The sequence below is a fragment of the Corapipo altera genome, unplaced genomic scaffold (assembly GCF_003945725.1).
Source record: "Corapipo altera isolate COAL_440 unplaced genomic scaffold, ASM394572v1 77b, whole genome shotgun sequence".
NCBI lineage: Eukaryota > Metazoa > Chordata > Aves > Passeriformes > Pipridae > Corapipo > Corapipo altera.
The window spans coordinates 3,014,732-3,041,909 of record NW_020884933.1 but is presented as its reverse complement, the minus strand read 5'-3'; the positions used below and the strand labels follow the sequence as shown (position 1 = coordinate 3,041,909).

Here is a 27,178-nt window from a genome sequence, read left to right as displayed (position 1 = left end):
AATGCTCAAAAAAAAAACCCAAAAAAGAAACCAAACCCCACCATGGATCCCAAAGGAAAAGGCTTTTTTTTCTCGTCTCTCCGAACCAGGCACAGTCCAGCGAGGGAGGTGACACCTCTGGGGTGCCTCTGGTGCCAGGGGGACACAGGGAGGGGTGATCAGCTGATCATCCTTATGGCTCTTCAACCACTCGGGGCATCGTCCCACGGGAGGGGCCTGAGCCCTCCCAGCGGGTGCTTTTGGGAGCCACGGACACATCCCGAGCCTGCACACGGATCCAGGCCCCACCAGGACCCCCGGGAGGACCCTCCAGCCCCCCCTGAGCAGCTCTGCCTCTCTCCTCCCCCCCCCCCCCCACCCTTGGTCAAGTCCACGAAACCCCTTTTTTTCCATTTTTTTTTTTTTTTTTGTCTCACTGTCGTTCAGTTTTTCAGTTCAGTTTTCTCGTGTTGGTTTTTTTTTTTTTTTTTTTGGTAAAAAATACTTTCTCGCTCCCTTCCTGCCCCACCACCCCCCCACCCAGCCTTCAGCAATCCAGGGGGGCCTCTTGGACTTCCACGGCCAGGAGGTGCCCCCTGTGCTGCCCCCGAGCCCAGGGCTGCCCACCCAGGGCGGGGTGGAGGGGGTACAGCACCCTGACGGCCCGAGGAGCCCCCCCGGGGCGGCTCCCCGGCCCCGTGGCGGGTCACGAGCGCGGCACCGACCACCACCAGCAGCAGGCACAGCGCCAGCGCCGTCAGCAGGCCCCGCCGGCCCCCCGGGAGCCCGCGGCCGGGGGAGGCCTCCCTAGTCCTGGCGCTCACGCAGGACACCTCGGCCCGCGAGTCCGCCAAGGCCACGCGCAGGCACGCCCGGTACGCGGTGCCCGGGCGCAGCCGCGTGACGTTGTAGCTGCGGGTGCCCGTGGGCAGCCGGGCCGAGCCCGCGCGGGCGCCGGGCGGGGAGCTGGACCAGGTGAGGTTGGAGGAGACGGCGTTGAGGGGCGGCTTCCAGGCCAGCAGGACGTGGAAGGGCTGCGCGTCCGCCACTGCCAGCTCCAGGCCGGCCCGGCCCAGCGGGAAGGAGTGGTTGACCAGCAGGCGCACGCTGCGGGTGTCGGCCCCCAGCAGGTTGTGGGCCACGCAGGTGTAGAGCCCGGCCTGGGCCGGGGCCACCCCCCGGATCTCCAGCGTGCCCTCCGAGTGCACCCGGTACCGCCCGCCCGCCCCGAACGGCACCAGCTTCGCCCCCGACGGCGTCACCCAGTAGATCTCCGGGTCCGGCTCCGCCAGCGCCCGGCAGTGCAGGGACACGTTGTCCCCGTGGGCCACCTCCAGGCGGGACGGGAGGCTCTGGGCGGAGATGAGGGGCAGGCACTGGTCCGTCATCTCGCGGAAGGGCACGTCCCGGATGTGGCGCCGGCGCAGGTCGGGGGGCTCGGCGCAGAGCGTGGACTGCGGCTCGATGAGGCGGATGTGGGTGTCGGTGCTGTTGACCCAGCGGATGACGCAGTCGCAGCGGATGGGGTTGCTGTGGATGCTGATCTCCTGCAGGTTGGGCAGCGACTCCACCGTCTGCTTATGCAAGGCACTTAGGGCGTTGTTGTTGAGCATGAGGGTCTCCAGCTGGGGCAGGTGGTGGAAGGCGTTGGGGTGGATGAAGGACAGCTTGGGGTTGTTGGTCACGTCCAGCTTGGTCAGCTCGGGGAGGTTGATCAGGGCGAACTGGTCGATGGACACCAGCTCCTCCATGTTGTTGAGCCCCAGCTCCTTGAGGTGCAGCATGTTGGTGAAGTCGCTCTGCTTGACCCTCTGCAGCGGGTTTTTGTTCAGATCCAGGAATTTGAGGCCGGGCACCTGCTGCAGGGCCCGCTTGGGCACGTCCGCCAGCTTGTTGTCGTAGAAGGAGAGGCTCTCCAGGCTCCGCAGCCCCTCCAGGGCGTAGTCCGAGATCTCCCGCAGGTTCATCCCGGCCAGGACCAAACTGCGCAGGTTCGACAGGGGCCTGAAGTTCATGTCCAGGATGGCGTCCACCCTGTTGCCCCCGATCATGAGGATCTCCAGGCTGGGCAGCATCTGGAACCAGCGGCTGTCGAGCGTCCTCAGCAGGTTGGAGTTGAGGTGCAGGCGCAGGAGCCCGCCCAGGCCGGCGAAGGCGCGGGGGGCGATGCTGCGCAGCTGGTTGTGGTTCAGGTACAGCTCCTGCAGGTTGCCCAGCCCGGGGAAGCTGCCGTCGGGCAGCTCGGACAGCTGGTTCTCCTCCAGGTGCAGGCTCAGCAGCTGGGGCATGTCCTTGAGCCCCAAGTCCCGGACGTGGGAGAAGCTGTTCTGCGACAGGTCCAGCTCCGAGAGGTTCCTCAGGTAGTCCAGCTCGCTCTGCTCCAGCCTGGCGATGTTGTTGCTCTGCAGGAGCAGGGTCTGGGTGCCCTCGGGCAGGTCCCGGGGCACGGAGGAGATGAACAGGTCGTTGCAATCCACCGTGGCCGCCTCCCGGTACACGGAGCGGGGCGTGTACCAGGGCCGGATCTGGCACACGCACTGAGGGGGGCACCTCACCCTCCAGGGCACCGTGGGCATGGTGGCGGCGGCCACCACGCACAGCAGCAGGGAGCTGGTCTGCAGGCAGCTCATCTTGGGCCGTGGGAGCAGCTCCTGCCGGGCGGGAAAGGCTCAGAGGGCGCAGCCGGGTGGGAACAGCCCCTGAGGGAGGAGATGCTCCATGGGAGCCCCTGGAACCATCAGCTCCTGCTGCCGGCTGTGCCCCCTCCCCTCCAAACCCAGAGCAGGGAACACCAGGGCTGGCACCGTCTCAGTCAGAGCTTCAGCTCTTCCTCCTCCCCAGGGGATTCATTTCTGCATCTTCCCGGCTCCTCCTCAAGGTCGTTCCTGGAAGACAACAGGTCGTGTGAGGGGAGGACTCTCGTGGTTAGGAAGGATCAGGGAGAACAAACAGGACAGAGGGGCAAAGATTTGAGTGTGAGCACAGGCTCCTGAACCCCCTCTGTGCCGGTGCAGCCCCAGCCCTGCCCCCCTGCCTTGGCCCCTTTCCAGGGCAGAGGGGTCAGGGTTCCTCGTTGGGGTGTTCCCTGAGGGGCTGGGGTGGATTTGAGCCCCCCCAGCACCTCCTGCCCCTCTCCCCATCCAGCCCCGGGGTCCAGAGGAGCGGGATCCAGCCCCCAGGCCACCTTTGTTTCCTTGCTTTGCTGCAGCCCTCCTGCCCCACGCTGACACCAATCAAACCAAGCCCCAAAGCCTCTCCCGCTTAAAAGACTCTCACGCAGCAGGAAAAACATTAAAAAGCCGCCGGAGTGGGAAAAGAAAGTTTCTTCCCCAGCAGCTCTGTTTTATCACCACGTTGCTCTCCCTGGAAAGGGCTTCCAACCAAAGTTTATTCAGCATCGACTCATCCCGGCCTCGCTCCAGAATTGATCCCTCACGCTTCCCTCCCTTCCTGCTGCGAGGGCACTGCCTTTTAAACCAGCTCCTGGAGAACCAGCATGAAAGGAGAGGATGGATCTATTGATTTCTGCCTCCTTCTGACGGACCCACAGCTTTTCTTTTTTAAGTGCTCGGGCACTTCAGTGGCTGCGAAACTCTCCGGCCATTAAAGTATCAGAGAACCTTCTCTCCTTAAAGAAACAACATGGAGGAACGGGATTTTTTTAGTTATTTTCTCAAGGATACGAAGCGGGGACTAGAAAAGACTCCTTGCTCCAAACCCTATTTTCCAGGGAAGGTCCCCCAGCTCTGCTGGTCTGTGCCTGTAACTGGGTTTTATCCCTTTTTCCCGGCACTGATGGCTGTGAGAAGCCCGGGATACAGGATGATGCCGGAACAGCCCAGGGGTTTGTGTGAGTCACAGGATCAGAGCTTGCAGAAAAATGGCATTTTTGTGGGAAACCTGGCGACTAAACTTCATATTTCATGCTTTCAAGTGACAAGGAGTAAACTGGACAAGGGAGAACACCGGCAGTGTGAGGTCCCTGCTGTGGGGAACAAAGCAGGGACATCCTGGGAGCTGCTCCCTGCATTCCTGGAGGTGGTACAGAGACAGGGATGGAGGGGGCAGGAACCTGCTGCTTGGTTTTTATCCATTACCCAGCAAAGTCAGGCTCATTATTTCTTAATTAGGCTCTGGAGCAGCCTGCAGGTAACATGCAAACCCGTTCAGCCTCTTATTGTGCTGCTCCCGACGTGGAAGGGGGGATGGAGCTCCTGCAGCTCCACAGCCAGTTTTCATTCCATTGGTTTTCCATTTGGGCTCAAAAGCCTCCTCCTGTGGAGCTGTATCCCCATCCCAAGGGTTAGGGATGGGGGTCCTGGGGAGACCCAGACCTTGAGGGGGATGGTGGGGTCATGGAATCAGAGGCTCATGGAATGGTTTGGGTTGGAAGAGACCTTAGAGCTCATCACACTCCACAGGCAGGGACACCTTCCACTAGCCCAGGTTGCTCCAAGCCCCATCCAGCCTGGACTGGGACATTCCAGGGATGGGGCAGCCCCAATCCCCACGGATCCATTCCCTGGGTGTGACTCTGCAGTGATTCCCGTGCACCCACCCCCCCCCAAACTCCCACTGTCCCCCTCCATCCCTCTCCAGCAGCAGCAAAGCACCAGCTGTGCCCCAAATCCCTTTCTTTTCACCCCAGACAGGCTCGGAGCAAGGCAGGGAAGCGGAGGGAGCCGGGATTGAGGCAAATAAATGGGAGAGCTCCGGCTGGAGCCGCGGCTGCGCTCCGGGGTTAAGTGGTGCCTCCCAGGGAGCCCAGATCCCACCTCCTCTCCGAGGCAGATGGATTTGCTGCCTTTGCAGGCGGTGGGAAGACGCTGCCCGGGATAACAGGAGCCTTGGGGAAGGCGGGAAGGGGAAGGGGGACGGCGGGGACGTGGTTACAGGAAGGTCTGTGGGAACGGGGAGGGACCGGGACCCCCCGGGGGCCGTGGGTCCCACATTCCCTGACGGCTCCAGCAGCTCCTGGCTGCTATTCCCGGCTCTCCCTCGGCGTGGGCTGCGGCACGACGGCAGCGACAGCAGGGAGCCGGGGACGCTTCTGCTCCCAGATTGTTTTTCTCCAAAAATGTAGATTCAAGAGACTGAAACATTTGCTGCACGGAAGTGGAAAACACCCCGGTTTCCTTTTTTCCTCCCCCCCCTCTCCCCTCACACAGTAGGGATGCCACGTCTCTTCCATGATTTCCTAGTGTTTACCCGATTCCCTCAGCTCCCTCTGGTATTTCTGTGACTTCTGCCTCCGAGACTGGATTTGTCCCATGTACAAATGTTGTCCATGGTGCCACTTACTGATGATGCTCAAGGAACCTCTTTCCATCCCAGTCAGGGGGATACAGCAGGGAAAGATGGCAGGAGAAGGAATAAAGGGGAATGACAGTGCCACAGGGAGGTAAAGAAGGGGGATCAGAGGTAAAAGGGAGAAGGAAAGGGTCAAAGAGACCATCAGAGAACCAGGCCAGGAGATGAGGAGCACAGGGGAGATGGGGTGTGCAGGAGCTGCAGGGAAGGGAACAGAAACCCAGGGAAAGGGGGAAAAAAAAAATAGAAAAGCAGCGAGAATGAGAATTGATGAGGCACAGAGAAGGGAAGAGTCTTTTCATCAGCAAGTTTGCTGGATGAAGCCAGGAGATAAATCACCCCGGGAAGGAGCCTTGGTCTGCGCTCGCACCGGCTGCCTCTCTCCCTCTGTCATCCGTCTGATAGCCCGGATCCGGGAGATAAATGGCTGCAGCTGAGCCTGGGAAGGGCTCTCCTGCCCTCCCCTCTCCCTTCCCGCAGCCACAAGAGCCCGATCCACCCCCATGGGCACAGGGAGGGGGTCCCTGGGGCTGGGCCGTGCTCAGCCCACGGCTCCTCTCTCCGGCAGCGGCTCTCCGCGGTGACATTCCCGAGGGATGGCATCTCCCGGGGCCCTGCGCTGCTGCCAGGGGCCCTGTCTGTTCTGGGTGACTGCTCTGACACGGACACGGCTCCACCGGCACCGAGGAACCTTCCTGTCCCTGTCCCCGTCCCTGTCCCCCCCCGCAGGAGCAACACGGGTGGATGAGGCGTGGTAGTTGGAGGCTGAGGGAAAATCCTCCCCCCCTCGCCCACCCCCGATGCCTTTTGCTGTTTCCAGTCCTCAGCCAGCCTGTGGAGCAGGATCCAGGCTCATAGTCCTGCCCGGGGCAGGAGGGTGGGAATCATGGAATCACGGAATGGTTTGGGTTGGAAAGGACACTAAAGCTCATCCCCTGCCCCAGGACACCTCCCACTAGCCCAGGTTGCTCCAGCCTGGCCTTGGACACTCCCAGGGATGGGGCAGCCACAGCTTCTCTGGGCACCCTGTGCCAGGGCCTCACAGGGAACAATTCCTTCCCAACATCCCCTCTAAACCCACCCTCCTTCCTCCGGGATGTCTCAGCATCTCCCAGCTCCGGGCAAACACCCTCAAAGGTCCCGGGGGCGGAAAAAGCAGCTGCTTCTCCAAGAGCGACACTAAAAACCTTGGCAGGGACTTTTGCTGCCGCGTCAAAAAAAAAAAAAAAAAAAAAAAAAAGGGAGGAGCCCCCCCCCCCCCCCCCCCCCCCCCCCGGCCGGCCCCAGCATCCCCCCTCATCTGTATGCTCGGGCACGGCCGCGCCAGCCGCGGGTGAGCTCCATGGCAACACCGCGGGCTCCAAACACGGGAGTTTGTGCTGCCACCACAAACAGCATTAGGCAATTTAATTAAGCAGCTGGCAAAAGGAAAAACTTTGTCTGTTCGAGGCGTTTTTTTATTAAATTCGGGTGTTATTATGCCGCTCTGCGTGTTCGCCGGCTCCCCTTCGAGGGATGGGAGGATGAGCCCCGGGCGGGGGGATGTTCCTGGGATGGGAGGTTGTTCCCGGAATGGGAGGTTGTTCCTGGGATGGGAGGCTGTTCCCAGGGGTGGGAGGTTGTTCCTGGGGTGGGAGGATGTTCCTGGGATGGGAGCTTGTTCCCGGGATGGGAGGTTGTTCCCAAGGTGGGAGGATATTCCTGGGATGGGAGGTTGTTCCCGGGATGGGAGGACATTCCCGGGATGGGAGGTTGTTCCCAAGGTGGGAGGATGTTCCTGGGGTGGGAAGTTGTTCCCAGGATGGGAGGGTGTTCCCGCCTCAGCTTTTCAGTAGCTTCACCCCTGGCTAAAGCAACCAGCCCACCCAGGGTGATGGGGTGACACGGGGTGGCACAGGGGGATCCCCACACATGTCCCACCCTGTGCTGCCTGTCCCCTCACACCGACCTCCAGCTGGAATTTTAGGGTCTTATTTCCCTCCCCCCCAAAAAAAAAACCATTTACATGAGATGAGGAATGCCTGGCAAAGCCCTTACCGAGGTTTGTTGCAATTTTTGCTCTGGAAAAGCAGCTGCTGTTCCACCCCAGGGCTTTGAAGGTGCTTCCTTAGAGCACAAGCTGCTGAGACATCCCAGCCCCCTTCTACTGGCAGAAGGAGGGTGGGTTTAGGTGGGATATTGGGAAGGAATCCTTCCCTGGGAGGGTGGGGAGGCCCTGGCACAGGTTGCCCAGAGAAGCTGTGGCTGCCCCATCCCTGGAAGTGTCCAAGGACAGGTTGGATGGGGCTTGGAGCAACCTGGGCTAGTGGAAGGTGCCCCTCCAAACCCAGCAGCACCGGGATGCTGCTCCAGCTTTTCCAGTGATTTCTTTCCTCATTTACGCCTTGTTTTGCTCACAGACACAGAGGGATGGGGGGGTTTTTTTGAGCCTCCTGCATCTCTGCTGGCAGGGAGGGCGATAACATTATTCCTGCTTGTCTAGGAGGAAGGCAGGAGATAAAAAGCTGCCGGGAGCAGCAAAGCTCAGCTCTGGCATCTCTGCTATCGCCAGGAGCCGGGGGCAGGAGCAGCCTCTTATCTGGGTGCTTCTCTCCCTCACTCGGGATGGGTTTTAATGAGGAGGGCTGGGAAATAAGCCTGTTCTTCTTAGTCTTTTGCTTCCAGGCTCTGGAAGGGTTGTGGCGGCTCTGGCTGCCTCCAAAACGCTCCCAACAGGTTCCTGTGGCTTCCTGGAGATGCTGCTTCGGGCACAAACCTCCAGCCTGGAGCGGGCAGGACCTGGCCCTGCTCAGCCACAGCCTGCCCACGCAGTGCTGGGCACATCCCAGAGCTGTTTGGGATCAGCTCCCAGGGATATCCAAGGGATTGGGTGCCTTGGTGGTTGGGGAGATGCTCAGGGTGGAATTGGGGTCTCTGGGCTGGGGGGGTCCCTTTCTCCAAAATGCAGCTCAGCACCCACACCAGTGGGGTTTGGGCTTTCTGAAGGTTTATTCCTCTTGGGGTTAACCCATAGGGGCTCTCCCTGCCCTTCATCTCCCTCCTCCACTTTGATTGCAAAAACTGGGAGCACGAGACCTCACCCTGGAGCAGGGCTGGGGCTGAGTGGTCACACACAGTGGCAGGGCCCTCTCCTGAGGTGGCTGTCAGCTCTCCCTGTGACATCCAGGGCCACGACCAGGATCATTAGTGGATCCAGGAGCCAAATCCACCGGCACAACCCTCCCTGACTGCTGCCAAAGGTGCCTTTGGAGGTGCTGAGCTGACGGCACAAGCCCTGGAGGCAGCAGGTTTGCCCCCTCATGCAGCATGTTCAGGGCTGTGGGAAGCCTCAAATCCATTATTTTAGGCCAGGAAGCCCTGGAGGGGCATCTCATTTTATCCCTGGAATCACAGGGCTGGCCTGCAGGCCATGGGTTAACTGGGGCATCTGTAAATGCAAAAGCCAACTGGAAAAGCTGGCTGAGCTCTGCCCTGGAGAGCCTGGAAAAACACGAGCCTGGGAACATGGAGCCTCAGATTGGAGCTGGGTTGTCCTTCACTCTGTACAAATTTGTGCTGTGTAACAGAACCTGAGCTGTGCTGGGCTGCAGCTCGCTGCATTTTTGGAAGCATCTCTCGCTCCTGGCACCAGCTCCGGGCTGCAGCAGGAGCTGAACTCCAGCTGAGCCTGCAGAGCCCCCTCCCAGCACCCCAGAGCTCCCTTTTCCAATGCCAGAGTCAAGAACACCCCAGGGAGAAAGGGGCTGGGGAAGGGCTGAGCTTGGTGACAGCCAGGGGTGCCACCCTTGGGTCGTGGGCACTTCCCCCCTGCCATCACCTTGTTTGTGTCCTGAAGAGCCCTGGCCCGTTTTTCCTCTCTCACAGGGCCTGTTCCACAGCTCTGGCCATGGAATTTCCCTGTCCAGCCCCTTCCCATCGGGGCAGGTGAGCCTGCAGGTGCTGTTCAGGTCCCAGTGTATCCCTGGATTCGGGCAGCTGCTTTGTTTAATCCCTGCTAATCCCCCTCCTGCCACGTGCCCTTCCCAACTGTTGCTGCAGAGCGTTTCCAGAGCTATCACCAGGATCTCCTTCCTGAGTGGAGAGAGCTAATTTAGAGCCCTTCAGCCTCTAAAAGCCCTCGCTGAGGCTCTGAGAGCCCAGAAAAAGGTTTCCAATGGCATTTGCCTCCTTAATCACTTTGGAAAATCCTGTCTGTGACCAACACCCCTCCCAGTCCCTGCACTGGGAAGCTGTGGGGGAGTTGTGTGCCCCAACCCCAGCACCCACAGAGGGGTCCAGTGCTCTGAGCATCCCAAGCCCATTGGAATTCCTCCCCTTTCCCTCCTGCCGCGCTCAATTCCCACCCTCCAGCCCCGCGGTGACCTCCGGGCACCACGTCCTTGCCCCAGGACCTTCCTGGGCAGGCTCTGCTCCCTCCAGCCCGGGTCAGAGGCACAAATCCCAGCTCCCATCCCCGGTGTTCCCGGCAGGAGGGAGCCGTGCCCGAGGCACAGCCCGTCCCTGGCACCGCCGTGCCGTGGCCAGGAGACAAACAGCCCCGGTCACTAATGAGCTCCCCCGGCTCCTCCTCCCCGCCGCGCTGGAGAGCAGCGCGTTAAATAATTCAGGCGAGCTCCTGAACTGCCTGGAAAACACCTCCAGGTCCGTCTTGATGAGCTTGGCCAGACCTGGAGAGCAGGAGAGCCAGTCCCTGCCCGGCACGCCCGGGCCACCACCGTGTCCCCAAGCGCTGCCACGTGGCCCGTGGGCACCGCAGAGCTGCTGCCCCTGCCTGAATTCACACCCAGCCTCCGTCTCGTGGGGGGGGGGAAGGATTTCACACGGTTACAGCTCCTCTGCGCTTGGGCAAAGTCCCAAGAGCTCAAAAGGGGCTGCAGGAAAATTCCCGACTCCAGAGGCACCACCCCCGATCCAGCAGATCGTCCCGGGGCGGGCGCACCCACGGGGGACACCTGGCTCGTCCCGCGCGTGGGTTTGGGTGGAGGAACAGACCCCTGGGCTCAGCCCGAGCCCTCTGACCACCAGAAGCCAAAAACCGAGCCGGGGCAGCCCAGGCTTGTGTGCGGAGCCCCGGCCGTGACCGCGGCTCCCAGGCGGCCCCGCCAATTCCCGCTAATCAAGAGGCTGTTTCACACGTCAGGAGCTGCTCAGCCGCGTTAATGAGAGCACACAAAGGCTCCGGGATGCAGATCAGGGCACGCAGGGAAGCAGCTCCCTGGAGGGGCTGCTCTGGCCACAGCCAGCCCGGCCGCGGGCTCTCCCATCCCGCTCCTGGGGCACAGCCGGGAGCATCCCGGGGGGACCTGGGCGGGTTCTGCCCTCCGGCAGCTCCTCCGGGCTGGAATGCAGCTTTGGAGGGGGGCTTTCGCTGGGCTCAGCCCTCCCTGAGCCCCCCCGGCAGCTCTGGGTGTGGGCTGGGGAGGGGGTCGGGCAGCCTGGAGCTCCCAAAATCAACGCCGGGGCTAAGGAAGGGATCAGTGGGATGCTGGGAAAGGGATCAATGGGATGCTGGGAAAGGGATCAGTGGGATGCTGGGGAAGGGATCAGTGGGATGCTGGGAAAGGGATCAGTGGGATGCTGGGGAAAGGATCAGTGGGATACTGGGGAAGGGATCAATGGGATGCTGGGGAAGGGATCAGTGGGATGCCGTGGCCGCTCCCCCAGAGCAAGGGGAGGCAGGACACCAAGGAGACACGTATTTCACACATCTGAGCATCACATAAATAAAATGGAAGATGAAGAGGGAGCCCAAACCACCTCTCCCACTCCTGCCATGTATTTAAAGTGTGGAGGGTGGGCCAGTGGGACACAGAACGGCCTGGGATGCTCTTTGCTGGCCAAGGGACAAAGCCCAGGGCTGTCCCAGGGATAAAACCAGGGTTGCCCCAGGGACAAAGCCCAGGGGGGACCCACTCATGGGCAGCAGGAACAGCCCCGAGCCAGGTGGATGCAGCAGCTCCATCATCACCCTGAAGGAGCCAACAGTGGCACCCAGGTCCATGTGTCCTGCCCCTCCCGTGGGTGACAAGGACAGAAGTGGCTGCTCACACTCACTCCACGTCTCAGGGCTGTGCACCCACTGTCAGCTCTCATCGGGCCAGCACTGCCAGAAGTGGACTGTGATCCAGGGCCTTGCAGTTCCCTGGACTCCAGTGGCATCAGGAGCTCTAAATGTCACCTTCAAGCCTGATTTCTGCTGCTCCCCGTGTGGACTCCCCGCCCAGGGAGGCACTGCTGGAAGGGTTAATCCTCCCCCCGCCCCTTCCCCTCCCCTAAAGGAGAGATTTCATGCCATGCTGAATAAATGCAATAATGTGATAGTACAAAAGACTCTGTGCAGTGCATTAGAGAGCCCAGCTCTGGTGCAGGGCATCTGTCAGCCCCGATCACCCAGACTGATGGCTTATCAAAAATGGAGCTGACGTTTCCAAATGAGCTGCTTTGATGGACTTGTCATTCAAAGGGGATCTGAAATCGAGTCATAATAATAATAATACAAACCCCAGATTGCAACAGGAAGAGAAACAGAGAACTTGTGCCACTTCTGACCCACCTATTTAAGGGTTCCCAGCTTGGCAGCAGGACAGTTTGGCACGGGGATGGGTTGGGAGGGACGAGCGTGGAAATGGGTGAGTCCATATGGTCAGAGGGAAAGCAGCCCAGTCCCTGCTCCAGAAGCAAAGCTTTGCTGAGGCACCTCCAAATCCCAGCTTTCCCTTTCACATCCAATCCACAGCCAGGGTGCAGAGGGACAGAGGGACAGAGCCCCAGCACCATCATCCATGTGGGGAGGCAGGACATGCCCACCCTGGGGTCACACACCCAGCACGTGGGGGCACAGCACCCGAGTCCTTTCCCTCAAATGGCCTTCAAACCCTTGGATTTCAAAGAGAATGAGGCAGCTACAAGTTTTGGGAGAACAGGGAGCTGTGGGAGGGGGTTAATGAGCACAGACAGAGCCCAGCTTGTACAGCTCCAACCTCGCCAGCCAAGCAGCACCACCGAGCACCCCCTGTGTCTCCAGGCTGGAGGTGGCACCTTTCCCTGGGAGATCAGCTGATGGGGGTGACAGTTGATATTCATGCTGCTGAAACACTGATTTCTCCCTCTCAGAACCTGCTGCTTTTCACAGGATGAGGTGACAGGGCCGTGGCAGGGACAGGGCTGGGCTGTCATGTCCCAGCGTGGGACACTCAACCTCACAACTCCCAGAGAGCTCCCAAAAGCAGGTTTCTGCTCACCCAAGGGTCACAGAAATTATATTTTTCCCTTTAAGGCAAAGCTGTTACAGCTCATGCTCAGCCACCCTCTGGTCCAAGAGGTGACTCCCTGCCAACGCCTGGTTCCTGCTGCAGTTTAATTGGGGCTGTTAAAGAGCTGGGATGCTTCACCCCCAAAGAGTCCCTGGCTCTGGAGAGATGAAGGAGCCTCCTCTCCTCAGTGCTTGTGTCACAATGATCAGACACTGGGGCTGGGGAGGAGGGGAAGAGCCTTTGCTCCCTGGCTCAGGGGTTTTTTGCTGTCACTTTGTCCTTTAAACGCTGCCCAGGAGCTGCAGAGCAGGAGGGGACCAGGGATGGGCTTCTCAGGGATGGTTGTTGCCCAGAGAGGGCTGACAGTCCCACCCTTGGGATTGTTCAAAGGTAGGTTGGATGGGGCTTGGAGCAACCTGGGCTAGTGGAAGGTGTCCCTGCCCATGGCAGGAGGTGGCACTGGATGGGCTTTAAGGTCCTTTCCAACCCAAACCAGCCTGGGATTCTCTGTGTGAACAGACCCAGCACCTGTGGCTGTTTCCCGATGGCAGCTCCTGGATCTGATCCGTGCTGAGGAACAGGGAGGCTGCAGGGCTTGGGAAGGAGCAGCTGGTCATGCAGAGTTCACAGAGTCATGGAATCATTTCTGTTGGAAAAGCCCTCCAGGACCATGGAGTCCACCTCGTGCCCAGTCCCCACCTTGTCCCCCAGCCCAGGGCACTGAGTGTCACATCCAGTCCTTCCTTGGACACCTCCAGGGGTGGGGACCCCACTCCCTCCGTGGGAAAGAATTCCAAAAGCTTGGATAGTTCACCAAGCACGTGGATGGTTTTGCTCATATCAACCCCACTGGGCTACAATTGGCATTGGAGGCCCAGCAACCACCTTCCTCAATCCAAATTAAGTGTTAAAGTGAAAGGCAATTCCACGAGTCCATGAATTCCTCAGGAAACACGGTGAGGTGGGAGAGGTGAGGAGCTGTGGGGAGCTGGGGTGGGGTGGGCAGCGGGGGCAGACAGATGGACCAGCAGCAGGGAGGTAAAACCAGGCCGGGGGAAAGCAAGGAGAGCGTTCTTTGGGATGAAGATGGAGCGACAGCCCCCGCTCCGGGGGCAGGCACGCGAGGCTAACGGGCTGTGACAAAGCAGGATGCATGGACACAGCCAGGCTCTTCCCTTAAATAAAACTTTTATTGGCCCTGAGATGTGAAACCGAGCCTCCTGCAACGGGGATTAATGGCTTTGCCAGCCTCCCCTGGAGCTCTCGGGGCCGGGCAGGGCCGGGAATGCCCGGGGGCCGCGGGGCCGGGGAGGAGGAGGAGCACGACGGAACCACTTAGCCTTCATTAGGCCAAATTAAAATCAGAAGTGAGATGACAATTACAATTTGCGACCGGCTAATTGTTCGCCTCAGAAGCTGATCGTTGTGCAGATTGGGGAAATTAATTGTTCTCGGTCCCAGGTGGGTTTTGGCTTTGAACCCTGCCCAGGCAGCTGAGCTCCTGCTGGTGATGCTGCCTGCTCCTGGCCCTGGGAATGACGCCTGGCCGGGGGTCCCCAGCCCTGCCTGCAGAACCCCAGGGGGCTTCCAGACCCCCAGAGCCCCTCAGTGCCTCCAGCTTTAGCACCTGGTGTGGATCAGAGCCCACCCTGCCTTAAGGATCTGCTCATCCAACTGTACAACGGGAGCACCCACCGCCGTCCCCCTGCACGGGGACAGTGGGGACACTCCTGTGGACGTCCCCCCTTCCCTCCCACAGCGAGGGCTCTCCTCCCATGCTGGGTGCTGGGCTGGGAGCCCTCAGCCCTCGCTGCTCCATCCCCCCCACCCCACCCCGGCGCTGTGCCAAGCCCGGCTCCCATCAATCAAACCTCCCCCTCCGGAGCATCCTGCTCGATTTCCATCCCCGGGGAAAGGGCGTTGTGAACACTCGGGTGTATTTATAGCTCCTCGTGGGGCTGCCAGCGAGGGGGAAGGTGCCAGATTTCAGCGGAAACAGAGACCTCCAGCTCCTGCCCGCGCTCCGGCGCTCCCACCCCCCGCATTCCCGGCAGGATCCCCGGACACGACGCTCGCTCGGGGGCTGCAGGGCCCGGGCTCACCCCAGCCGTGTGTCCTGGGGGGTGGAACTGCAGCGGGATGGGCTGCCCCGTGGGAACACATCCCCCTGCAATCCCCTCTCTGTCAGGCAGCCAATGGAGAGAGGGATGGAGAAGGAGGGACCTTTCCCACCTCCATCTCCCCAGGCTGTTAATGAGCCACGAGGGTCCCCGTGTCCCTCTGGCACCAAGGACAGCTCAGCCTGACTCCCCGCCCCTGTTCCCACCATCCCTGGCTGCAGGGCCAGGCAGGTGAGGAGCAGGCAGGTGAGCAGAGCCAGGTGAGCAGCAGCTGCCTTACACCTCACCCCAACACAACCACTGAAATCCTCTCCAGAGGAACCCACGCTGGGTCCCCGGCAGCGGAGCCGGGGGGGCTCCTTTCCCCCGGGAAGCTCTGACACAGAGCTGGCTCCTGCAGCTCCTGCAGCTCCTGCAGCTCCAGCAGCCCGGAGAGGGGCTGTGGGTACGGCGTGAGGAGTGTGGCAGCTGCCAGGGGCTGACAGGAGCCGGGCACGGGGCTGTGATGACTCCGGTGGCTGCACACGCCTGTTGAGCTGCAGCGACACGACAGCGGGAGCTGCTCCCAACCCGCAGAGTGTCTGTGCCTGGCAGGGTGAGCGTGGGCTGGGGAGGCAGGTGCACGCCAGCAAGGGATGATCCGGATTTCCATCACATCCTCTTTCCCTCTGTGCTACGTGGGAGAAGGCAGGAAAGCCCCCACACCCGGCTGGGGCAGGAGGAAAGGCCGGCGGCTCCTCGGTAACAAGATGTTCCAAGGGCTCCTCTGCCCTCAGCCCGTCAGGAAGACGAGGAGAGCTCTGGACACTGAGTCCTTTTGAAAAATGCAGTCAGGAGCCGGGAGTGAGGAGGGATGTGAGGAGGGATGTGAGGAGGGATGTGAGGAGGGCTGCTCAGATCCGTTTCTCTCTCCCTCTCTCTAATCAGACAAACAAGCAGCACGCCCGGAGCTGCGGCGCCAGGCGGGGGCCGCCCCCACCTTCCTCTCCAGAGACAAAGCCCAGGGCGAAGTGTCCGTGCCTGCGCCTCTCCCGCTGCTCAGAGACCCCAAACCAGCCAGCCCACAGGTGGGGATCCCCTCCCGTGGGCCCCTCGTGCCCTACAAGCAGCAGGCTGATGGCCAGGGCAGCGCCGTCCTGGCAGCACAAAGGATGCTGCTGTGCTGCATCATCCCTGTGACCTTCCCCAGCAGAGCAGGAAGGATCAATACCCCGGCACAGCCCGGGGCTGCGGGTGGTCATTAAGCCTGGCTTATCTGCACAGCAGCCCCCCCAGGCCTCCCTCCCTCTGCCAAGGCCAAGGGCAGCTTCCTCTGGGAGGGGATGCCCCGGGCAATGTCAAAGGCTTTGAGCTCCCATGTCCATGTGGTGCTCCACAAGTCAGCCGTGAAGCCAAGCTGGCTCCAAAGGGCACAGAGACCACGAGGAGCACGTCCATGTGTCCTTCAAACCTGTCCCCTCCCAGTGGGACAGTGGGAACACTGGTGAAGGTGGTTCATAGCAGCCCAGGCCCCTGGATCAGGTGTCAAACCTCACAGCCCCCAGCCTTGGTGGTCCCGTCCTCATCCAAAGCCCGAGCACAGCCAGGGGCTGCTCCAGAGTGTCCCCTCAGGCTATTTTAGGAGGAAATATTCTTCCACCACAGTGTTTGGATGTTAGTCCCTTCAGAGGGATAAATCCAGGCTCTTTAAACTTCCCTCACCAAGGGAGGGGCGTGTGAGGAGGGCCAGGTTATTAAATCTTAAAACCAGGAATGCATTCCTGAGTGTAATTAAAATCTAAACCGTAATGGGATCTCTCCTGTTATTTCTCTAGAGGTGTCTGTTGTTGGAAACAATATTTCTTCAGCTGAGCAATATCGCTGCAGGCGGGAATGTTGCACAGACGGCGCCAAGGGAAGAGGCTGGAGAGCGGGAACCTCGCTCAGACACGGCTGTACCGGCGGCTCCACAGGTCCCTCCCCACCTCCACCTCATTTGTCTCTTCATTCATGGATTAAACTGCTCTTCCAGGAACCCAGGGAGCTGGAAAGGGAGAGCTGTGGTGGCCGGGCCGGGCAGGGGCACAGGGAGGGGTCGGTGCCCCGGGTGATTCCCCACGGGATGGGGGCACATCACTCCTGAGGTAGCTGGAGCTCCCTCTGGTCTCCAGCAGAGGAAAGGTCGGGATGGCACCGTGGCTGCCTGGGAGTGCCATGAAATCAGGCCCGTTTCTCATTCCAGGGAAGTCTCTCCCTGTTTTCTTCCCAGGCTGGAGTCACTCAATACCTCCTGAGGGCTTGGTGACCCCATGCAGTGACACCCAAGCTTGTCTTGGGGATCAGAGATAGTCCAGGGGGGGGCTTAGCCTCCCCTGTGGATCCCTGTGGATCCCTGGATCCTCCAGCTGCTTCCCACCGTCCTGCTGAGCTGATGCTCCCTCGCTGTGATGCCTCTGGAATTGCCATAAGGACACAAAGTCCCACCAAACCCCTGAGGGGACAGTGAGAGGTGGCCCAGCTCTCCCTTCCTCTGAGAAATCCAGTGTCTGGGATCGGGGGCTGCAGGACGTGGCAAAGAGCAGAGGAGCTCCAGCAATAAAAAAGCAAGGACAGGAGCAAATCCAGGCTTTATCTGCTCCAGACAAGGGCACATCCAGCAGATCCAGCCCCGTCAGACAAGGGGAGCAACCTCTGGCAGCCAAAAAAGCTGCGGATTAGTGCAAATGCCAATAAGTCATTAGGAATCATAAGAAAAATGTAGGGTTGCCATAGCAACTGCCAGGCACGGCTTTGGGGCTGCTTCCCCCCCTTCCCTGGGCACGGAGCAGATCCTTGGGATGCAGGCAAAGCCCTGTGGAGCCACCACAGCCGGGAAGGGCTCGGAGAGCTGGGGGGGGGGATGTCCCAGCACTGCCCTGAGGGGGTGTGGGGGTGCTGAGGGGAGCTGGGGGGGCTTTGCCACCAACAGAGACCACGGAGAGGGATTTTCCAATGGGATGGGGACCCTGCCATCAGAGCCAAGGGGGTGGCACATCCTTCCCCTGCACCCCCCCGAACTGAAGGGGATGGAAAAACCCTTCCTGGGTGAGGAATGGGGCTTGTTCTTGGCAAAATCCACTCCCGGCTTATTTGGAGTAAAATCATCCAAGTGACACTGGGAGATGGGGGAGGAGGAGGGAATTAAGCCCTGGGAGCAGGACTGGGATGAGCTGGAGCGACCTGGCCCCTGGCACTGCTGGGTTTGGAGGCTGCTGGGCAGGGCCTGGAGGAATCTGTCCCTGGGCACCGCTGGGTTTGGAGGCTGGAGCCGGAGGGGCTGAGCCAGGACGTGCCCCTGGAGCCCCTCATGCACTGGAGCGGGTCAGGAAGGAGGAGCTTCAGGGATCCAAGATGCATCCCAGCCGCTTCCTCACCCACTCCCTCCCACAAACCACCAATCCCTCGGTTTCCAAGGACACTGAGCAGCAGGAAAAGCACCTTGGAGGGGCTGCTGTCACCTGGGGAAACCAGGCTGCCAGCAGTCACCGGGAGTGTGGGCACAGCAGGGGAAGTTCCCGCTCTCCCATCCCTCCATCCTCTCCCATCCCTCCATCCTCTCCCATCCCTCCATCCTCACCAGGAATTGCAGCCTCGGTGCCCCCACACGTCCCCCCCACTCCCCCAGCTGCACACAGCTGGCGGAAATGTCACCCACTTTGCCTCTAATTCACAACCATCATTTTCCCCCGGCGAGGAGGGGTTGGTTTTTTTTCCCTTTCTCCGTTTCTTTTCCGGTTTATTCACAGAATTAGATCTTTGCTGAGTTTCCAGCAGTGGCTCATCCACTCTTAGTCATCCTGGGAAGCTGCGCCGTGGGCAATTCCTGCCTGGATTGGGCACGGGCTGGGGGCAGTGCCTGAAGGCAGAGGGGGGGGTGTGAGGGGCTGTCTGTCCCCAGGGGTGACCCCCTTCCTTCACCCCCTCCCAGCCGGAGCACGGGGAGGATTCATCCCTTGGAGGATCCAGCAGGAGCCTCATGGATCCCCTCCATCGCCTCGGGATGCAGAGTCCCCTCAGCCTGGATTTTAAACCCCCTCAGCTCTGCAACCCCGTTGTTTATTTATTTACTGCCCAAGGAGACCTTTGGCACCACAAGGACACCGGGAAAAACGGGATGGCACCAGGGCTGGCACAGGGCAGAGGGAGCAGCTGCAGGGTCCAGCTGAGTGGGAGCGGGATTCCACGCACCAGGAGTGGGATGCCACGTCCAGGAACGGGATTTCACACCCTGGGAGTGGGATGCTGTGTGCTGGGAGCGGGATGCCACGTGCTGGAAACAGGATGCCATGTGCTGGGAGCAGCATTCCATGTGCCAGGAGTGGGATTCCATGTGCCAGGAGCAGGATTCCATGTGCCAGGAGTGGGATGCCATGCAGGGGGAGTGGGATGCCACGTGCTGGGAGTGGGAGGCCACACACTGGGAGTGCCATGCCACGTGCCAGGAATGGGATTCCATGTGCTAGGAGCGGGATGTCAGGCCACAGGAGCAGGATTCCATGGGCCAAAAGTGGGAATCCAGGCACTGTGAGTGGGATACCATGTTTTGGGAGCAGGATTCCATGTGCCAGGAGTGGGATCCGTGTGCCAGGAGTGGAATCCGTGTGCCAGGAGTGGGATGCCATGCAGTGGGAATGGGATGCCACGTGCTCGGAGTGGGGTGGGATGCACTGGGAGTGGGAGGCCACACACTGGGAGTGCCATTCCATGTGCCAGGGATGGGATTCCATGCGCAGGGAGCGGGATGCCCTGTGCTGGGAGAGCAGGATGTCAGGCCACGGGAGCAGGATTCCATGTGCCCAAAGTGGGAATCCAGGCACTGGGAACGGGATGCCACGTTTTGGGAGCAGGATTCCCTGTGCCAGGAATGGGATTCCATGTGCTGGGAGTGGTTACTCCACGAGACCAGAGTGCATCGTCCTTTCCTGCGTTTTCCCTGGATAAAATGACTTTGGCCACCCCCCCATTCCCTTAAAAATCCCAAGCAAAGGCAAAGGCAGCTCCTGGTTTCCCTGTGCTGGGTGTGAGCCCCCAACTCCCTCAGCCCTCAGCATTCCCGCTGCCAGCCTTGGAGCAGAGATTCCAGCAGGAAAAGGGGTGGCTTTCGGATGGAAAGAGCCCTGAAACATCCCTTAAAACCTGAGCACAGCAGGGAAAATCCATGTGTCTGCCAAGCCAGGGAGGACAACCCCGGCCAAGGATGGGGGACAAGGGCTGTGTCCTTCCCAGGAGGATTTAAGGGCTGTGTCCTTCCCAGGAGGATTTAACCCACAAAAGGGGAGTCAAGGAATTATTAAACAGCCATAAAAGTAGCTGGAGAGTGTCCCTAAAACCCCGTTAACAATAATTCCATGGAAAGGGAAGCACAGCAGATGATTTCAGGGTGGAGCAGGTGACAGAGGGGTGTCAGGGCCCTGGAATTCCAGGATTTCTCCTGCTCCTTGATCCTTTCCAACACGGGATGGAGGGATGAATCCTGCTGCCTGTGGAGAATTAGGGAACTGGACTCCAGGAGCCAGGCTCGGGATCCCGGCTGGAGAGGCAGCGACAGCTCGTAGGAGTTGGGAAAAGTGACTCAGAAACGGGACTCGGCAGAATTTTTCCATGGGGATAAAAAAACCTTCGAGGAGGAAAAACGCGGCTCCCGCTCGACAGCAACGATTTGCAAATCGGGATCAAACGCCGCAGCCCCTTTTTTAGGGTTTGTTTGGGTTTTTTTTTGAAGCCCAAATGGGTTTTCGAGGCGAGTGGAGCGGCTTTGATGAGGCGTCAAACGGTGGTTTGAGCACCCAAAACGTTGCATTAAATTTAATAATCACCCTGTGAATGGGCACAGACTGCGCGAGTGAAATGTTTCTTCCAGCACAAACCAAATGGGTTCAGTTTTCGATGGCTCATAAATAGGGAAAAACCCATTTTTTTTCCCCTTTCAGCTGACCATATATTTGTTTTTTTTATTTTTTTTTTTTTCCCCCCCCCCCCTTTCCCACTGCTGGGAGAGAGGAGGGAGAGAAGCAAAGATGCTTTTTTTCCCCTAAAAACCAGAGATCTGGAGCCGGCTCCTCTCTTCCTTTGGGAAAAACTGGACCAAATTGGTTCGGTTTTTAATGGCTCATAAATAGGGAAACCCATTTTTTTTTCCCTTTTCAGCTGACCTGATATTTATATTTTTTTTTTATTCTCTTCTATTTCCCCTCCCTCTCTATTCCCACTGCTGGGAACGAGGATTGAGGAGGGAGAGAAGCAAAGACGCTTTTTTTTTTTCCCCCAAAAAAAGCCCAGAGATCTGGAGCCGGCTCTTCCCTTCCTTGGGGAAAAGCTGGTTAAAATGCAAACCCCCTTTTATGCTGATTACAAATTCCTCACTGATGAAGGCTTTTAAATTCCAAGCGAGCGTTATTAAGCCTCACAGAAGCACAGTGGCCTCTCTTCACGCCAAACAATTTTCTCAGCTTGAACCTGCAAACAGATTCGCCTCAGCTTTGGTTCAACAGGAAGGACAAAGCCCCGACCTCACACGCCAAATTTAATCTGGGAGTGATTTTTTTCCCTCCATGACAGGTTATAAATGCCACGAAATATGGTTTTATAATAGAGGCTGGGAGAGGCTTTTAAAGCCAACGAGTGGCTCCAGAGGCTGGACAGGGTCAGGAGATATCGGAGCATTTCGGAACTGCTGGAGGGGGGAGTCGGCATTAATTCCGAGCAGAGTTGGTGAATAATTTATCACAAGTAATTTATTGACCAAGTTTGTCTCTTTTCCCTGTCTGGGTGAAAGGCACCCCGGCGCAGAGAGCCAGCACAAGACTTAGGCACCACTTAAGTCCCAATTAAGCCCTTTGTGAATTGTCTGGGAACGGATCCCAATTTTCCCATATTTATTTGTTGTTCGGAATCGCACACCAAACAGAGCCCGAGGATAATTCCTGCCCCGCGGAGTGTTTGCAAACAGCTCCTGGGAGGGGAGGGGGGTTACTCAGGGCCCCCCTCCTGCCCTGCATGGGGACTGTGCTTTGGGGGACCCCGTTTCCCAAATTAAGGAGCTCCAAGACCCACCCCGGGAATAGGGAGGGGACCTCAAGGGGTGCTGGGGCTGCTCCGAGCTGCAAGCAGAGCAATTTTCTCAGCCATTTATCGCCCTCCTGAAACCCACCCATTGGAACAGCCTTTTACAAACCCCACCGTAAACATATTTATCACCCAACACCTCTCTGCCATCACCGAGCACTAAAGCTGCACATTTATTTCGCTGCCTATGAGCTGGTTGATGTCCTGGAACGGTGTCGGGCATTCCAGCCGCTGCCTCAGCCCGGGAGGAAAGGGATGCTGGAAGGGGCAAACAGGTTTCCAGGGAACAGCAGGAGGACAAGGGGGGGGCTACCCTGAGCCCCACGACCCCAAAACTCACCCCCACAGTCCCAGTGAGGAGCTTTATCAACAGGGACCGTCTGACTTTTAAGGAGAACTTTTAAACTCATTTAATTTTAAGATTTTTTCCTGGGGTTGGAATTCTCCTTCCCGTGGCTTTCCCGGGGCTGGGCAGAGCTGCAGCTCCCGGTGCGGACGTTTCCCCTGGGAACAACAATTCCGGGAGGAGAAAACCAAAGTCACGGGGTCCCTCCCCTGCAGGCCGGGCAGGGGGAGAGCACCCACCCCTCTGTGCCAGGGCCTGGCACCTCGGGGTGGGCAGAGGGCAGCGGAGCAGCCCCTCTCCGGGTGTTCCCTGGCAAAGGGATGTGGGAGCAGGAGAGGAGGGGGGTGGTGATTTCCTGTGTGCCAGGGGATCACGAGGGTCCTGGGCTGGCACCTCTGCTCCTCGGGGCATCAGCCACGTGCCAGCTGGAGTGTTATCCCATGGGAGCTCACGGGACAGAAGGGAAAAGGGGTCAGTGAGCAGGGCCTGCCCTGCAGGGGGGTTGGGAGATACATCTGGGATTCAAGAAAGGGATGGAGCCCCTGCCTTTGGAGAGATGAAGCTCCCAGCCTTCCAGATGCCCACCTGGAAAAAGCTCCTAGCACCGATTCATCCCTGTCCTAGCCAGGAACTCCGGGATCACGGCCCGGAATGGCAGTGGAATGTCTCTTCCAGCTCCAGCCGGGAGCAGGGACGGTCCCTCTGCTGCCGGGAGCCAGCCCAGCCCTGCCAGGCAGAGAGAGCAGGGGCTGGGCAGAGCAGCTGGAGCTCTGCTCCACATTGGGAATGGGAGCCTCCCTGGGAATGGGAGCATCCCTGGGAATGGGAGCATCCCTGGGAATGGGAGCCTCCCTGGCAGAGGGGCTGGCCCCGCTCCCTGGGGAGCTCATTGTGCAGCTCCAGGTGCGGTGCTGTGGGGAAGCAGAATTCCTGCTGCTCCCACAGCCCTGGCGAGGTGGGGTGGGGTGGGGTCGGGGTCCTGGCTGACTCCCCAGCCCTTCTCCTGAGCCAGAGGGGTTTGGCAGGCTCTGCCAGGGGTGTGGGCACAGCTCAGCCCTGGCAGAGGACTCTCAGCTCCTGGGTTTGCACCGCGGAAGGTGAGAAAGGTCCCACCCAAAGGAAGGGGTTCAAGATGGCTGAGGAGCAGAGGCTCAGCCCAGGGCTGGCCCTCAGCCCCGCTCTCCTCACTTGCACCAGTGCCAACCGTGTGCCAAAGAGCCCCCACTGCCCACAGAGAGGACCCAGGGTGCAGGGAGAGCCGGGAAGAGCCCATCAAAGAGGCTGTGCCAGCAGGACCAGGGTCCTCTGCCTCGGGAAGGCGGGACAGGAGGATGGTGATGCCCCAAGTGTGAAGGTGAGGGGCTGATGGACCCCCAGGAGAGCCCCCGGGGCAGGGAGCAGCCAGAGCTCCGGAAACTTGCCCTGAGCCACATCCCATCGCTCCACGTCTGCACCAGGCTCAGCCTGGCAGAGACAGCAGTGAGACATTTGCTTCCCAGCCTTTCCACGAGCTCTCCTGCATCCAGGCTGCGGGATCAGGGCTGCTCGTCCCTGCAAGGCAGGGCTGGGTCCTGGCTCAGCACCAGCACAGCAGCCAGGGGAGGGGGAGACAGGCAACACCCCTGTGTGGCTCCTGACCTCCCAGCCTGGTTAGGTCGAGGCTTGGGGAGCCAGACCCTCATGCCCGGAGGCGATGGCAGCACGTCCCCACAACTTCCAGCAAAGGGCTCCCTGGAAACACGGCTCCAAGGGTCCTTTTCCCAGCCCTGTTTCTCCCTCCTCCCCTCCGAGCTCTCACGACCATGCCGGGACAAGCCCCGGGTGTCCAAGGGCTTCTCCCCCTCCTCATGGGAGAACGGGGCACTGCTGACAGGTCTCCAATCCCTTTTTCCAGGCTCTGGCAGGAAGCAGGGAGAGGTGGACAGGGCTGGGGGGTGCCCGTGTGGGCGTCGGGGAGAGGCGAGGACAGCAGAGGGCTCAGCCACACACGGACCCTCCCAGCCCTGAGCCCCCCGCCCGGGCGGGTCAGCGCAGGGTCCCTCCGTGCACAGAGAGCTCTGAGATCATCCCACGGCCCCCCCAGGGCACAGCCCCACACCCGGGTGGGTGTTTGGCACGGGGGGACGAGCGCGGGGATTTTAGGGGGGGGTGTGAGCGGCTCCTGTGCAGCAGCTGCGGGAGGAGGAGCAGGGAAGGGGGGAGGTAAACACAGACCAGCACCGACATCATTCCGGTGACACCGCGGGGCCCAGGGCGGCTCCCCACGGGGGTCCTTTGCCATCTCCTTTGCCTGTCCCCCCCTCCCCGGGCAGCCTGTGTCCCCCCGAGCCTGGCGCCGGCGGGTGAAGGTGGGAGGGAGACAAAGCCCCGGGTTGTTTATTTAACAGCCCCTTTTTTACACTTCGCTTCCCTCCTTTAACGTTTTCCGCGCCGCTCTGGCGCCGAGGGGTTAACGTGGGAGCGCTGCTCCCGCCTGGATCGCATCCTGCCAGCAGCCCCGGGCAAGGCTGGATTCCAGCCCCAGGCATCGCCGCGGGCTTCACCACGGTCACCCCACATTCCCATCGGCGCCGGGGTGAGGATCGATTCGATCCCAGAGGAGTTTCCAGGACCGGGAATTCAGCTCCCGCCATCAGAGACCCCCCCTCCTCTCCCTCCCGCACCCCCTGTCCCCTCCCGGACCACGCACCGATGTCTCCGCATTTCCTGCGTTTTCACCTGCTTTCCTTCTTTTCATTTTTCAAACACATCATTTATCGTCAAAGCCACCTTTTATCAGGGAAAGCAAAGCTCTGGAAAGAGGGAACACCACCACCCCCACCCCCAAAACAACCAAAACCCAAACGAACTGCCAAGCAGCCGGCTCTGCGATGCAGAACCCCCAGGCACAGGAGCCTCTCCCACCCAAAGTCACACCCGCCGGACAATACCACGATCGCGGCTGGACCCCGACTCACCCTTGGAGTCTGTCCCCGTCCCCCGGCGCCGCTGGCATCGCCTGCCGCTCCCCTGCACAGCTGCCCGCACATCTGGCTCGGGCAGAGCCCCGCCGGCAGACAAAGGGCCGGCTCGCTTTGGACCCGTCAGCGCTGGGGGGTCCTTCCTCTTCCCTCTGGGGGTGTGGGGACAGGGGCAGCAGGACCCCCCCCTACCACGCTGGCCCTCAGCGCCCGGGCTGGAGGCGGCGGTGAGAGCCCTCCATCCTCCCCTCGCACGGCTCCTTCGCAGCCGCACACTCCCCGCTGCCTGCAAGCGCTCCCCCCTCCTCCTCCTCCTCCTCCTCCTCCTCCTCTTCCCTTCTCCCCTCCCTTCCCCAATCCTCCTCCTCACTCCGGTCTTGTCGCCACGACGTGCCACCCACCCGAATCAGCTCCTGCCGGCCGCGCGTTTAACCCCTGCGGCTCTGGCAGCACCCGGGGGGCTCCCGGCACCCCCAGACCCTCGGGGTGACGCTCCCGAGGACCAGGGGCGGATAAAAACCTCCTGCAAAGGCTCGGCCGGGCGCTCGCACCCCCCCGGGTCCGCAGTGCATCCCCCTCCCGCTGCGGCACCGGGACCCCTCCCCGCGGGAGCCCATGGGGTGTGTGGGGGGGTCTCCCGTGGCCCCACGTTCGGAGGGAATCGGGACACTCGGTGGGGGTGGGTTTGTGTCCCAAATTTCGCCGGGATTTCTTTGCCTTTGGGGAGATCTGGCTGCGGATGGTCCCGCGAGCCCCTCGCAGCGCCCCCTCCCCCGGGGGGGAGACAGCGCAGACCCCCCTCGTGGGGGTGGAGGGGTTTGGTCACCAGCAGCACCTCGGGGTGGTGGGTCCCCAGGCCAGACGTGCTGCCAGCGGCTCGTTTCCCCCGGACAGGGACGTTCAGGGACTCTTAACCTTGAAAAACATCGGGGGAAAGCTGCGTTTTGCTCTGCCCTGACTCGGGGGGGGGGGGGCGCTCTGGGGTCCCAGTTGTGCCACCCGGTTAAGGGGTGAGGATGGAGACCCCCCACTCACCCACCTCCACACCCAGCGTGTCGCGGGGAGAAGGGTCTGCCAGGCACGGCAGTGGGGCTCAGACAAAGGCACGATTTGGGGTGGGGGCAGCACAGCGACCCCAGCTTTTGTTTCCTTCCCAGCGACTCTCCCTGGAAATGCCTTTCCCAGCCCCATCCCGCGCCTGTGGGAGCCCCGCGGATGCCGCACGCCCCGGGAGTGACAGCGCCCATTGAATCCCCGTTTGATGCTCAGGAGCGGGAGCAGAGCCGGGGGTCTGGCTCGTTCCCAGAGCCTTCGCCTGGGGCGGGGGGTTGGACCGCGGGGAGGAGGGAGGGGGAGAACAGCCGCGCACACGCGGGGAAGGCAGGAGAGGAGAGACTGGAGTGACCTGATTTAATTGGCAGGACTTCAATAACATAAAATCGCTGCCCGTGTGCCCGAACCGAACGGGTGATGTTCTGGCGTGTTGGCCCCCATTCAGCAGAGCATTTCTGCAGACACTTAATGGGAGCACATGCTCCGTGTTAGCGCTGCTCCAGCGCTCTGCAGCACAACCCCGGGGTCACGGAGGGGTCTCAGCTGCACGGGCCCCTCACGGCTTTCCAAACAGCGAGAGGGGGAAATCAGATGTTTTACCCAGCACTGGGGCACGCAGGGAAATGCATAAACCCCATTAGCATCCTGTGAAAGCCGCTTCTCTCGTGAGGCTGTGGGGCTCCCATTCCGCTGGAGAAGCCCTTCCAGATGGTCTCTGTGCCCATGCCCACGTCCTGCTGCTGCTGCCAAGGCCACGGGGGCTCGGCAGAGGGGTTGGTTGGCAGCGAGCCCCTCCCTCCCGCTGACCCCAGGGCACCCCCGAACCCTTCCGTGCCCATTCCCAGCGCTGCGTCCTCGTGTGCCTGGGACACAGCGCGTCCTGGGGAAAAGGGAACGGCTGCCTTGCCCTTCCCAGGGAGCGGGAGGCGGGTCCAGCCAGCCCGGGAGGGCTCAGGGGATCTCTCAGCACTCCACGGTGGCACTTGACCCTCCTGCCCCCGGGGCGTCACCTCCCGCCTCAGCCACGCGACGCGGCCAAAGGGCTCCGGAGGGACAAGGAAAGGAAGGATGCGC

At 60.5% G+C, this 27,178-nt stretch overlaps 1 protein-coding gene across 1 annotated transcript; it reads right to left on the bottom strand.

Moving 5' to 3' along the window:
- Positions 1-524: 524 nt before the first annotated feature.
- Positions 525-25,370, bottom strand: LRRN2 (leucine rich repeat neuronal 2). The gene is given in 3 exon segments (XM_027659650.1): positions 525-644; positions 646-2,864; positions 25,049-25,370. Coding segments are annotated over 2 exon segments (2,082 nt in total). The 5' UTR covers positions 2,610-2,864; positions 25,049-25,370; the 3' UTR covers positions 525-526.
- Between the last annotated feature and the right edge of the window lie 1,808 nt (positions 25,371-27,178).